The 14,724-nt window shown below is 41.9% G+C and overlaps 1 protein-coding gene across 1 annotated transcript in view; it reads left to right on the forward strand.

Moving 5' to 3' along the window:
- The window catches only part of LOC309401393 (vomeronasal type-2 receptor 26-like), a gene marked incomplete at both ends in the record, with an annotated part of 43,151 nt that overhangs the window by 17,274 nt on the left and 11,153 nt on the right, over positions 1 to 14,724 (forward strand). Inside the window, one exon of the mRNA XM_081970462.1 lies at positions 11,312 to 11,597. Coding sequence (XP_081826588.1) covers positions 11,312 to 11,597 — 286 coding nt within the window. The remainder of the gene's footprint in view (positions 1 to 11,311; positions 11,598 to 14,724) is intronic.

Consider the following 14,724-nt stretch of genomic DNA (forward strand, 5'->3'; position numbering starts at 1 on the left):
TTAGAGAAAAAAACCCAGGGGTGTTCAAACTTGACAGCTTTAAGAATTGTGGACTTCAACTCCCAGAATTCCTCCTCTCGCTCTTCATCTTGATGATGTGTGGACAGGCGGGGGGAGGGAGCTGGAACCGGTTCTAAATGGCACTGTAGATTTGTGGAACCTCTTCTATAGAAGAAGTTAGAACTGGCAGGAACCCACCCCTGCTCCAGAGGGTGAAAAACATCCAAATGCGCAAACCGGAAGTCCATTCCCGAACTTCCGGTTTACTTACTGGGCCGCTTTTCTCCCTCTGGAACCTTCAAGAGGCTTCCCTGAAGCCTCCGGAAAGCAAAAAACAGCCCAATGCGCAAACCAGAAGTCTGTTCCCAAACTTCCATTTTGCATGTTGGGTGGTTTTTCTCCCTCCGGAGGCTTCAAGAGGCTTCCCTGAAGCATCAAGAGGGCGAAAAACAGCCAAACGCACAACCCGGAAGTCCATTCCCAAACTTCCGATTTGCACATTGGGCAGTTTTTCTCCCACTGGAGGTGTCAGAAAGCTTCTCTAAAGCCTCCAGAGGGTGAAAATCAAGATCAAAATCAGCTGGCCAGCACATACATGCGTCCTGGGGCTGCCAGGGCAATGCCTCGCGTGCCCTCATAAGTGGCTCTGCGTGCCACCTATCGCACGCATGCCATAGGTTTACCATCACGGATATAGAGTGATAAATGTATATTGAGTGTTATGAAATGAAATGAAATGAAATTTAATTTGTTAGCCGCACCCTCTCCAAAAGGACTCGGGGCGGCGTACAATAAAATACATACAATATACATATATATACAATACATACACAAATACAAATAAACACATACACATACATGTACCTGGAGGAGGTAACACTCATAAATATATATAAAAATAAAATTAAAATAGCTATTTAAAACACCCTCAGTTACAATTACAAAATTTAAAAAACCCGTCAGGAGCAATAGGATAAACCTATGGTTGAGCCAGGCCAGCTAATTGGAAGAGGTGGTTATGGTATAACTATGAGATTAATGGTTATAACTATAACATTGAATATTCTGTATATTTAAAAGAGACTACATTGTATGACCATGAAAATAATCGTTATAATGATAGTGTACAATACTATATATAGTTTTTTTTCCAATTTTTCAATTTTATTAACAAACATGTAAAATACACACACACAAAACTTACACATACAACACATTTACACAATGCAATTCAAACAGGAGCTTCCTGTTCTTTCTAATAGCAATTATCAATCGATACTGCTCACCTTATATTATTTCCCCTTCAATTGTATTTCATTTGGATTTCACCATTCTTAACTCTCTTATTTTACTCATAACTATTATTTTTGAGTTTTGTTATATTCCTTCATTGATTCTTGTTTCTTTCCTCCATCCACCTATACCATTTATCCCATAACTGATAGAATTCTGATTCTTCTTTTCCCTGAATTTCTTTAGTTAGTTTGTCCATTTCAGCACAATCCATAACCTTTCTTATCATTTCTTCTTCACTTGGAGTTAGTTTGTTTTTCCATTTCTGGGCAAAGGCAATCTTTGCTGCCGTAATTATATGTAGTATTAAAAACTGGATTTCCTTTTTTATTTCGCAGACATTATTCCTAATAAAAAATTTCAGGTTTCCATTCTATTTTAACCCTCGTTATTGCCTCAGGCCAATTTTTGATCTTTTTCCAAAAAAAATTAGCCTCCTTACAGGTCCACCATAAATGGTAATATGTTCCGTGTATTGATTTGTACTGGTTTTCCTTGTATGCAACTGATAATGTCATTTTTAAGTTTGTTCCCCCAAATTTTTTCCATTTGTCTAATTCAATATTATAGCCAAAGTTCTGCGCCCATTTTATCATTTGTTCTTTCACAATTTCCTCTTCCATTTTATACTTCAGGAGAAATTTATATATTCTCCCTATCATCTTTCTATCTGAGCTTTGAATAATTTTATCCAATTCATGTGGTTCTGTTTTGATGTCATATAATTTGGTATCTTTATTGTATTTAGTTTTGATTTGAAGGTAAGTTAGCCAGTCAACTTCCATGTTCTGTTCTGTAAGGTGACAACCGTCCTCCTTTAGGGAGGACAGTCCTTCTTTTGTAAGTTCTGTCCTCCCTCGAAAAGTGTCCTCCTATATGTCCTCCTTTTCGATATTTGAAGACTAATCTGTTGCGTGTTATGTGACGTATTTGTATTTGACATGACAATTTGTCAAGACTCAAGAATTTTTATCTAAAGAAATGCTAGACATTAAAATAGACAACAATTGTCTCTTTGAAGAAATTAGAAGACTGAATGTATATTTAATTCTGAAAAATTAATACACGACATGTTAAAAATCAACATGTTGAAATTGATAAAAGATGGGTGGATATTTTCAGCCATTTCAAAAATGAACATATTCCATGTGAACATTTATTTATACTTGTTCAATTTACATTGTGCTGCCCTGGAACTAATGCAGCAGTTGAAAGAGTTTTTTTCAATTGCCAATGATTTTTTGACAAGTGAGAAATCGAGATTAAATGTTGATACTCTAGCTGCAGCACTTGCCGTAAAATTCAATATGAAGGATATTTCTTGTTCAGATATTTCCAATATATTGTTAGAAGATGATACATTGACAAAAAATATTAATTCAATGGAAAAGTACTCATTTAAATAATAATTAACAGGCATGTAAACATAATTACAATATAAAATGTTGCAAATGTTTTTATTATGCATATATCATATTTTAGTGTATTATTGTTGCAATGAATAAAATATTTCTTTTATTTACGATATATTTTTTCCAATATATTTGTCCTCCTTTTCATTGTAAAAAAGTTGGTCACCTTAGCATTTTGGACAATAGAACGTGTTTTGTCCTCCTTTTCACTGTAAAAAAGTTGGTCACCTTATGTTCTGCCAATTCAGTTTCCCTGTCTATCAATTAAGTCTCTATATCTTGGCATTTTGTTCAAATTTATAAAATTTGGATGACTCGTCCTTTCTGTTGGTGATAGCCAATTCGGAATTTTCACATAGTGGATTTTTTTTTAGTTTGAGCCATTTTTGCAATAACGCTCTTCTAATTAAATGATTTTGAATGTATTTGTGTGTTTTATTTTTATCATCCCATAGGAATATATGCCAGCCTGCTTCCAAGGTCAAAATTATTTTATTCTTTAGCTCTATCCAATCCTTCACCCATGTTATTGTTACTGTTGATAGATCCCAATTTGGTAATGCTAAACCTCCCCTCTCCTTGCTGTCTTGCATTGACTTTAGTTTAATCCTCACTTTTCGTCCCTGTCAAATAAACCTAGCGGTTATTTTGTTTAATTCTTGAAAGAATTTTTTACCCGGATTAATAGGTGGGGCTTGCAACAGGAATAATATTCTTGGTAAAATATTCATTTTAATTGTCGCTATGCGTCCCATGAGTGATAGTTCAATATTTTTCCAATTTTCTAAATCTTTCTTTATTTGTACCACTAATTTATTATAATTATCGTCTTTAATTGTGGAACATTTTGCCGACACCCAGATCCCCAAGTATTTCACTTTCTTAGTTATTTGCATTCTGGTTGTTACTTCCAGTTCCTCTTCTTGCTCTTTTGCCATGTTCTTGGTTATCATTTTTGTTTTGTCTTTATTGATCTTTAGTTCTGCCACTTCGCCATATTCTTCTAATTTTTGAATTAATTTCAGGCTGAATTCTAATGGGTCCTCTAGAACAAATACTAAGTCATCGGCATAGGCTTGGGCCTTATATTCTTCATTTTTGAGTCTTAAACCTTTTATTCCCTGGTCCTTCCGAATTTCATTTAATAAAATTTCCAAAGTCAATATAAACAGCAAAGGAGAGAGGGGGCATCCCTGTCTGACTCCTTTTTTTATTTCAATCTTCTCTGTTAATTCTCCATTCATCACAACTTTGGCTGTGTGATTGTTATAAAATCCTTCTATCATTTTTATAAATTTTTCTCCGAATTTCATCTCGTCCAATAGTGTTATTATAAATTTCCAGATTATGTTGTCAAATGCTTTTTGTGCATCAAGGAAAACCAGTACCATTTGCTTTTCTGGATGTGCCTCGTAGTACTCTATTATATCTAGGATGATTCTCGTATTATTTTTAATGTGTCTGTGAGGTAAAAAATCTGTTTTGGTCCGGGTGTATTCGTTCATTTAAAACCTGTTTAATTCTTCCTGCCATAATTGCTGCAAATATTTTATAATCAGAGTTTAGTAATGAAATTGGCCTGTAGTTTTGAATTTCTTGTAGGCTGGTTTCTTCTTTTGGGATTAGCAATATTATTGCTTCTGTACATGATTCAGGTATCTTGGCTTTTCCTAAAACTTCATTAAACATTTCCACCCCTAACTCTTCCAATATTATTTTATTATATTTGTATAGCTCCACCGGTATTCCATCTGGTCCTGGGGTTTTATTATTTTTCTGGTTTTTCAAGACTAGTTCCACTTCGGCTAACGTTACTGGCCTGTTTATCGCCTCCCTTTGCTCTTTTGAGATTGGTGTTATCTTTTCTGTGTTTAAATAATGCTTCATTTTGTTTTCCTCCATACTACCTTGTGCATATAGTTTTGTGAAGTATTTATGAATAATATGCTTCTTTTCTTCTGCTTTGTATTGAATTCTTCCCTCATCATCTTTTAATTGATATATCATCCTTTTTTCTCTTTCATTCTTCAGTCTGTATGCCAGCCATTGTCCAGGTTTGTTGGCTTGTTCAAAGTAATTTTGTCTGGCCGCTTTAATTTTCTGTGCTAATTCCTTTTGAGTTATTAAGTTGAGCTTATGTTTTCTTATCTCTCTTTTTTCTTTTTTTAATTTTATTCTTTGGGTCTTTCTGTAGTTCATCTTCGGCTTCCATAAGTTCTTTTTGCATACATTCTTGTTGCTCTTTTTGTTTTCTAGTTTTTCTCACCATGTAGGCAATCGTAAGGCCTCTTGTGTATGCTTTCATAGTGTCCCAGAGATTTTGATTGAGGTATCTTCTTTTTTATTTATTCTGAAAAATAGTTTTAATTCTTTCTCCAGCATTTGAGTGTATTCTATTTCATTTACAATATTTGAATTCATCATCCATCTTTTTCTTCTTTGACCTTTCCATCTTAATTTTATTGGATTATGATCTGCCCACTCATTTGCTTCTATTTCAACTTCGTCTACTTGATTGCATAGACCAGATGAAATCCAAGCCATGTCAATTCTTGATAGGGACTGTGGGGGTTCAAATAAAAGGTATATTGCTTTCTTCTTTTGTGCCTTTCTCTACAAATATCATGTAAGTTATATTCCATTGCCATCTCAAAAAAGGATTTGGGTAGCTTTTTTTTTTTGCTTTCATAGTCCATTTTTTTTATCCACTATTGCATTATAATCCCCAATTAAGGAAATATTTTCATATTCTAATTCGTTTATTTTGTTGTGTAATTTCCTATAGAATTCCTCTTGTTTCTGATTTGGTGCATATATGACTATAAGTAATATCAGTTTTTCTGTTGTCTCTAATTCAATCATTAGTATCCTGCCTGCTTCATCAGAATAGACTTCTTTGGAGTTTATTTTTTCCTTTATATAGGTTGCTATCCCTCTTTTTTTATCTGCTAGTGCTGTATATAATTTCCCTAGTTTTTTGTTTTCCAGTAAGTTCTTATGTTCCCTTTAATATGCACTTCCTGCATACAGATTATATCTACCTTCAGTTTCTTAAGTTTATTAAACATCTGCGCTCTTTTTTTGGTGCATTCACTCCATTCAAGTTTATTGAGATAATGGTTATTTCCCGGTCCTTCTTTAGATGGGGTGTTTTTTGCTGCTTCTGGTTTGTATCTGACTTTTCCCTCTTGCGCCCTCCTTTTCTGCTCTCTCTCTTTCTTGCCTCTGTTCTTCTTTCCTGTTTCTTTCCTTGTCTTCTATATAGTTAAAAGAGACTTGATACAGACCGCAGCCTGTCATTTCAGAAATAGAAATGTGATGTAAAGAAAAATGCATAATACAAAATATATTTTAAAAAAGAAAGAAAAGACCAGGCAGTATGACAATGAGACAACCTTTAAAATAAATAGGTCTGAGATGCACACTTAGCAAAAGAACTCATACCTGCACATCACCTCAGCTCCTCAGATTTTGTTTAACCCTTCATCTTCAGCCATTGTGTTATTGTATTGCTATAGCATCATCTCTTGGTTCCCTATTAGATCAACTATGTAAGAGACAGCAAATATCACATCAGGAAGAAGTCAGTAACAAGCTATTTTTCAGATTAATGCCACAGGGGATTTTGACTAGATCTTCTTTCTAACCATGAAGACAGATAATCTTCCACATTCTGAAAGATATAAGATATTTAACAGGTGCCTCCAATAGATTATTCAATATATCATGATCTGGGGTATTGAACCCACAGGTGGGTTTCACATAAGTTTACCACCGGTTCGCCCCACATGTGCATGCCTGCTTTGTGAGCATGTGCGCCTACCACACATATGCGTGACATTCCATGCATGTGCTTTGCTCATGCACATGGCTTTAAAAATGTGGCTAAATAAGACAGCATAGACCCGGGTGTGTGGGTGGGGCGGCATTAATGGTTTGCCTAAACCGGTCTGAACCAGCTGAATACCACCTCTGATCTAACCATTGAGAGAGATAGCCTCAACCACATCAGACAGAATAAGAAGGAAATATAATGGTTCATTGCCTAGTTCAAGAATATTGAACTGTTTTCTCACATTTGAAGCTTTAGAATCTCAAGAATAAGTTTTCAGACTAAGAAAACAATCAAACTTCCCCAAATTGTTCCTTTCTTGACTCTCAAATTAGGATTATTCTCCTGTGTCAAACAAAACTCTTTTCTCCAACTGCACACTTTTGTGGCAATGCTCATTCCCAATTCCCCTTCTAATTTTTACAAGCATGTATTATTTATTCTCCTTTGTGATTTCCACCACCACAATTAGTTGCCAATCAATGTGACGACAAAAGGGATAGACAGCACCTGATACTCTGATTTGTAACAGCCTCCTTCTGTGATGAGAGCAGAGGTTGGGGTAAAGCTGGGCAAATACTGTAGCAATCTGAAATTGCAGATAAAACTTCCAAATCTGAGGGCAAACTGGACCATCTTCCCTGCAATTGTAGATGCTGAGATTTAACTCTGTGCTGAAGAAAGAACTATAGGAAGGATCTCTTGCAGTGTATGTCAAATGTTGTTGCTGATGCATATACAGCTTTTTCTGCTTCAGCTTCTGTCTCAAATTCCCTGTGCCTGTATGCTGGTGAAATGTCCATTTAAGGTGATAATAGAAGAAAAGGAATGGTTCCATTACTACAAGCCAGGAGACTACTGGATTACTGGAATAATGTCTAGAACCGTAGCTCTATTGTATAAATTTTCGTTCTCCAAGCCTCCAACCCACCAACTGAAAAGGTAATTGTCAGCATGTCCAGGATTCTGGTCATTGAGTTTGCCTGCTCCAATGTCTTTTCTAGGAATGATTTCCATTCTGTGATTCCTCACCTTGAGAAAGGCAAATTCATTATTGCTTCTCCCAATTTCCTTTAGAGGAAAGGCTCCTGGGGAACATAATGATTTTGTAAAAATTCCTTTTAAGTTCTTCCACAAGTGTCAGTCTCAACACTGGTCACTGCCAACACTGTCCCACGATGACTCTTATCTGGATGGGGTTCTGTCTGCTTTCAAAATGATTACCTTGAGACTGTGGAGAGTCAGCAACTTATTTATTCATATTTATTTTATTTATTTTTGAACAATAGTTCAGCAGTAACTCCCAATAAAGTGATTGAATGAATACCTTGGAATAGAGGGAGATATCTCTTGTATATTCGCCCCACCATTTCATTCCCTTCCTTACATTTACTCCATAATGTATACCACCCTCTCCAGTCTTTCTTTCCACCCTTTGCCACTTTTGTGGTACTTTCATCTCAAAAATGTCTATCCATTGCAAAGTCCAAATAAATTGAATACCTTAATTGAATAATGAGTACCTGATTATCTTTTTGGCTTTGCACCATATAGATATAAATAATAATAATAATAATAATAATAATAATAATAATAATAATATTTAATGCTTCTAGACCGTCCCCTCTCCCGCAAGGGACTCGGGGTGGTGTACAGTTCATACAAAATATAACAGGATACAATAAAATTAAATTAAATATGTACAGTTGACAATTGACATGGAGGAGGTTAAAATGTAGTTAAAAGAACTGTACAAAGCAGATATAAAATAAATTCAAACCCCTAAAAACAAATACAGTAAATTAAAAAACCCTAAAATAACCAGATATAATACATTTGCCAGGAGGGACAGTTGAATTATGCCAGGCCTGCTAGTCGGAACAGGTGGGTCTTCAGTTTTTGCCGGAAGGAGCGGAGGTCAGAAGTGGTTCGAATGTCGGGGGGGAGGTCATTCCAGAGGGTTGGGCCCATCACAGAGAAGGCCCTACTCCTCGGTGTCGCCCGTTGGCATTGCCTAGTGGACGGCACCAGGAGAAGTCCCTCCCTGTGTGAGCGTATTGGCCGCAGGGATGTATGTGGGAGGATGCGATCCCGCAAGTAACTAGGTCCCGTGCCATGGAGCGCTTTAAAGATGGTAATCAGCACCTTGAAACGCACCCGGAAAACCACAGGCAGCCAGTGCAGCTCGCGCAGGAGAGGTGTTACGTGGGAGTACCTCGTACTCCCCATCACAGCCCGGGCGGCTGCGTTCTGAACTAACTGCAGTCTCCGGGCGCGTCCCAAGGGCAGCCCCATGTAGAGAGCGTTGCAGTAATCCAGGCGGGATGTCACCAGCGCATGAGTGACCGTGCGTAGGGCATCCCGGTCCAGTAGGGGGCGCAATTGGCGCACCAGGTGAACCTGGTGGAACACCCCCCTTGCCACGGCTGCCACATGGTCATCCATTGACAGCCGGGCATCAAGGAGGACGCCCAAATTGCGCGCCCGTTCCACAGGGGGCAATTGTTCGCCCCCTATGGCCAGCGATGGGATCAGCTGGCTGAACCAAGGTGCCGGTAGCCACAGCCACTCAGTCTTGGAGGGGTTGAGTTTAAGTCTGTTGTCCCCCATCCAGACCCCGACGGCCTCCAAACACCGGGACATCACTTCGACAGCCTCGTTGGGGTGGTTTGGAGTTGAAATATACAGCTGAGTATCATCAGCGTAGAGGTGATACTCAAGCCCAAAACCACGGATGATCTCACCCAGCGGCTTCACATATGTGTTGAACAGGAGAGGCGAGAGGACCGACCCCTGTGGCACTCCACAAGTGAGTGGCCTCGGGGTCGACCTCTGTCCCCCTGTCAACACACATTGCCTCCGGTCGGAGAGGTAGGAGCCAAACCACCGCAAAACGGTACCTCCGACTCCTATCCCCTCCAACCGGCGCAATAGGATACCATGGTCGATGGTATCAAAAGCCGCCGAGAGGTCTAATAGGACCAGGATAGAGGAACAACCTCTATCTCTGGCCCTCCAGAGATCATCAACCAACGCGACCAAGGCTGTCTCTGTGCTGTGCCCGGGTCGGAAGCTGGACTGGCGTAAGTCTAGATACTCGGATTCGTCAAGGTGTCGTGGAAACTGCTGCGCCACCACATTCTCTACAACCTTCGCTAGAAACGGAAGGTTGGAGACTGGACAATAATTAGCTAGCTCCATTGGGTCGAGTGAAGGCCTTTTTAGCAAGGGCCTCACCACCGCCTCTTTCAAGGCGGTTGGTAAGGATCCCTCACCCAATGAGGCATTCACCAGGCCCAGAAGCCAGCCTCGGGTCACCTCCCAAGATGCCAGTACCAACCAGGAGGGACACGGGTCCATTAAACATGTGGTGGGTCGCAGCCGTCCACGCAACCTATCTAAATCCTCGGGGGCAACAGAATCAAACTCCTCCCAGGATGGTCTCACAAGACTCGCTGTTGGCGGCCCGTCTGGTCCACTGAGTGGGGCCCATCCGCTCCGGATCTTAGCGACTTTGTCCTGCAGATATTCCCCAAATTCCTCTGCTCTGCCCTGTTAGGGTGCCCCCTGTGTCCTCTGTGACAAGAGGGAACGGGTCACCCTAAACAGGGCGGCAGGGCGGTTATCCGCGGACGCAATAAGGGTGGCGCAATATCTACGTTTGGCCACCCTTAATGCCACAAGGTAGGTCCGCAAGTAGGATCTTACCTGTGTTCGATCAGATAAAGCTACAGTAAATATGACATGCTTTCATGAAAATCCAAACTGAAGATTTATTTATTGGAATTTGTCAAACAAAAATGAGAACAAGAACAAGGAAATAAAAATACAATGAGAGGGACAATAGGCGCCTTAGGGCACTTATGATGTAAGGTCCATGGAAGTCAATGTGTGACTGAAATTGTGAAAATATGTAGCTGAGACAATTGAGTCAGGTAGGGCATTCCAGACTTTGACAACTCTATTACAGAAATCATATTTTTTACAGTCAGAATTAAAACGATTTACATGGAGTTTAAAGTGGTTGTTCACAAACATATTATTGCGATTAAAACAGAAAAAAGTCATTTACAGGTAAAACATTACTACGTATAATTTTGTATGCAGTATCTAGGCCTGACTGCAAGCAACACAGTTTTAAGTTATCCAAGCTGAGAATTTTGAGCCTAGTAGCATAAGGAATTCTATTGTGTAGAGAAGAGTGCAAGAAGAGTGCAAGAGTACAGAAGAGTGCAAGAATTTACTCATGAAATATTTTTGAACCTGCTTGATTGTATTGATGTCAGATATATGGTGGGGATTTCAAACAGTTGAACAAAATTCTAAAATTGGTCTAGCATAAGTTTTATAAGCTCCAATTAGCAATACAATGTTTCCAGAAAAAAAGCTTTGCAAAATTAAATTTACGACTCTTAATGTTTTTTTAGCAACGCTGATACAGTGAGCTTTGGAGCATAAATCGTCAGCGATAAGTACACTTCAGTCTTTGACAAAGTGAGTTTCATCTGCTAGGTCAATTCCACCTAGCTTATACTTGACATTTTAATTATATTTACCAATATGTAAGACAGAGCATTTATTAATCAAAATTTGAAGTTGCCAAATAGATGATCATTCAGACACATAGTCGAGATCACTTTGCAAAACAACAGAATAATCTGCAGAATTGAATATTTTTATGTGATCGGTAAAAAGAACACAATTTCTTTTAAGTTGATCACATAAATCATTGATATAGAGAAAAAAAAAGATGTTGAAATTTCTTGCGTTGCAGTGAGAACAACTTCTACCACCTTCTGCCCTTCTTGTTGGCTGTTCATGAAGTCAACCAGAATCCTTGGCTCTTACCCAACATCACCCTGGGCTACAACATCTATCAGAACTTTTTCAGTGCAAGAATGACATATGAGGCCATGCTGGATGTGCTGTCTACAGGGCAGGAGAACGTCCCAAACTACAGATGTGGAAGACAAAAGAACCTGCTGGCAGTTCTTGAAGCGATGGATTCCGAACTCTTTGATCATATATCTAATGTCATGAGCATCTATAAAATTCCACAGGTATGAAGGCAAATGGAATTAATTCCAAGTTGTTCAGATTTTCCTAGAAGGCAGCATTTGTACTTATTTCTTCAAATAAAGTTCTCCAAATAAATTGAAAGTCAGAGAGTAAGAAAGAATTTTTAATTCACAAAGTATGTGAAGTGTTTGTGTGTGTGTGTGTGTTTGCATATATATGTAGTTATGTAGTTCCTGTGATCAGTTAGCTTGCCCACCCGCCCCCGCCTAATCCTGTCCTAAATTTCTGCATTTTTCAGCTTGAAATTGGTGTATTTTAAACACTGCATATGGGTGAAAATTGCACGCTAACAGAACCGGTTGTTAAACTGGTTGCAGCTCATCACTGTATGTACACACACACACACACACACACACACAAAAGACACACATTTTATATATCCCCTTCATGGATTACTGCCTATTCGTGGCAAAGGGGCTTGCTTAGCTCAATGATGTTATGAGCTAGGTCGTGCAGGGTCACCCAAGACGGGCAGGTCATAGCCGATAGATCTGATAAAATGTGATTCACTGGAGAAGGAAATGGAAACCTATTCCACTATCTTTACCATGAAAACCCATGGACCGAGAACTACCAGAACAGTGGTGGGTTCCTCCCGGATCGCACCGGATCGCGCGCGCTCCCTTTCAGCGCTCCACCTGGCTTGCGCGCTCCCTTTCAGTGCTCCACCTGGCTTGCGCGCTCCCTTTCAGGCGCTCCGCTCCGCTGAGGAAACATCTCCGTTCCCAGCCGAGCTGGTGGAGCGCAGACAGGCGTCGTTGCTTCGCCAGGGGCGGGGCAAGACTGTACTTCCGGTTTCAGCGCCGGAAGGGAGCGCGAGAGCCAGGTGGAGCGCTGAAAGGGAGCGCGCAAGCCAGGTGGAGCGCTGAAAGGGAGCGCGCAAGCCAGGTGGAGCGCTGAAAGGGAGCGTGCGCGATCCGGTGCGATCCAGCAGGAACCCACCACTGTACCAGAAGTATAGGTAGGATTTCAAAGAGGCATAGGAACTAGAGATCAAATTGCCAAAATACGCTGAATCATAGAGAAAGCTTGGGAGTTCCAGAAAAACATCTACTTCTGCTTCATTGAATATGCTAAACTCTTTGATTGTGTGGATCACAACAAACTGTGGCAAGTTCTTAAAGAAATGGGAGTACCAGACCATATTATTTGTCTCTCTAGAAACCTATTTGCAGGTGCTTCTTGCAACAGAGCCGAGGGAGTCCACTGTGCCACAGACATCCGGGTGTGAGTCCCTTGTCGTGAGGTGGGGCCCAGGGAGACAGTTGGGCCTGCTGATAGTATACTTGGCTCCTCGCTATGCATCAGCAGCCCTGCCCGAGCTCCTCGAGCTGATCTCAGAAACGGCAGTTGAGACCCCCAAACTTATGGTTATGGGGGATTTCAACCTGCCGTCGGTGGGAGAAGCATCCGAGGGGGTTCGGGAGTTCATGGCCTCCATGACAGCCATGGACCTGACTCAATTGATTCAGGGCCTTACACACGAGGGAGGCCACACGCTGGACCTCGTTTTTGTCTCTGGCCAGTGGATGAGTGATCTGGGAGTAGGGGATTTAACTATCACTCCCCTGTCATGGTCAGATCACTCACTTCTCCAACTTGACTTCCCTGGTGCTACCCCCCGCTGCGGGGAGGCGGAGCTGGAAGATATTAGATAGTTCCGCCCCAAGCGCCTGATGGAACCAGATAAGTTCCAGATAGAGCTTGGGCCACCTCCTGTAGACCTGACCCGCCCCCGGGTAGAGGACCTGGTAGCCGCATGGAATAATGCGACTGCCGGGGCCCTAGACCGAGTGGCGCCTTTGCGGCCTCTCCTGCGGCAACGAACCACCCTGGCCCCTTGGTTTACCGCGGAGCTAAGGGTGATGAAACACCACAAGAGACACCTAGAGAGTCGTTAGAGATCCTCCCACTCCGAATTTGACCGAGCACAGGTACGAACCCACTTAAGGACGTACCTTGTGGCATTGAGAGCGGCCAAACGTCGACATTGTGCTGCTCTCATTGCATCCGCAGAGAACCGCCCTGCCGCCCTGTTCCGGGTGACCCGCTCCCTTCTGTTTCAGAGGCCGCGGGAAGCCCCTTTACAGGGCAGGGCAGAGGAATTTAGGAAATATCTGTAGGATAAAATCGCTCAAATCCGGAGGGAATGGGTCCCTTTCAGTGGTCTAGAGGAGACGTCCGAGGCGAGTCTTGAGAGACCACTCTGGGAGGAGTTTGACTCGGTTGCCATCGAGGATTTGGACAGGTTACGTGGACGTCTGCGACCTACCACATGTTTATTGGACACGTGCCCCTCCTGGCTTGTACTGGCATCCTGGGAGGTTACACGCAACTGGCTCCTGGGCCTAGTGAATGCTTCGTTGGGCGAGGGGTCTCTGCCGGCCGCTTTGAAAGAGGCGGTGGTGAGACCCTTACTCAAGAAGCCTTCCCTGGACCCAACGGAGCTAGCCAATTATCGTCCTGTCTCCAACCTTCCCTTTTTAGCGAAGGTTGTAGAGAGTGTGGTGGCCTATCAGTTTCCACGACACCTGGAGGAAAATGATTATCTAGACCCGCGCCAGTCCGGCTTCCGACCCAGGCACAGCACGGAGACGGCCTTGGTCGCGTTGGTTGATGATCTCTGGAGGGCCAGAGATAGGGGTTGTTCCTCTATCCTGGTCCTATTAGACCTCTCGGCGGCTTTTGATACCATCGACCATGGTATCCTGTTGCACCGGCTGGAGGGATTGGGGGTCCGGGGCACCGTTTTGCGGTGGTTCGGCTCCTACCTTTCCGGCCGGACGCAACGTGTGTTGGCAGGGGAGCAGAGGTCGACCCTAACCCCCCTTACTTGTGGGGTGCCACAGGGGTCGGTCCTCTCGCCACTCCTGTTCAACACATACATGAAGCCGCTGGGTGAGATCATCCGTGGGTTCGGGGTGGGATACCATCTGTACGCTGATGATACCCAGCTGTACATTTCAACCCCGAACCACCCCAACGAGACCGTCAAAATGATGTCCTGGTGCTTGGAAGCCGTACGGGTCTGGATGGATGACAACCGACTCAAGCTCAACCCCTCCAAGACGGAGTGGCTGTGGCTTCCGACCCCCCGGTTCAACCAGT

Source organism: Natrix helvetica (genome assembly GCF_964273705.1).
Source record: "Natrix helvetica genome assembly, chromosome: 1".
NCBI lineage: Eukaryota > Metazoa > Chordata > Lepidosauria > Squamata > Natricidae > Natrix > Natrix helvetica.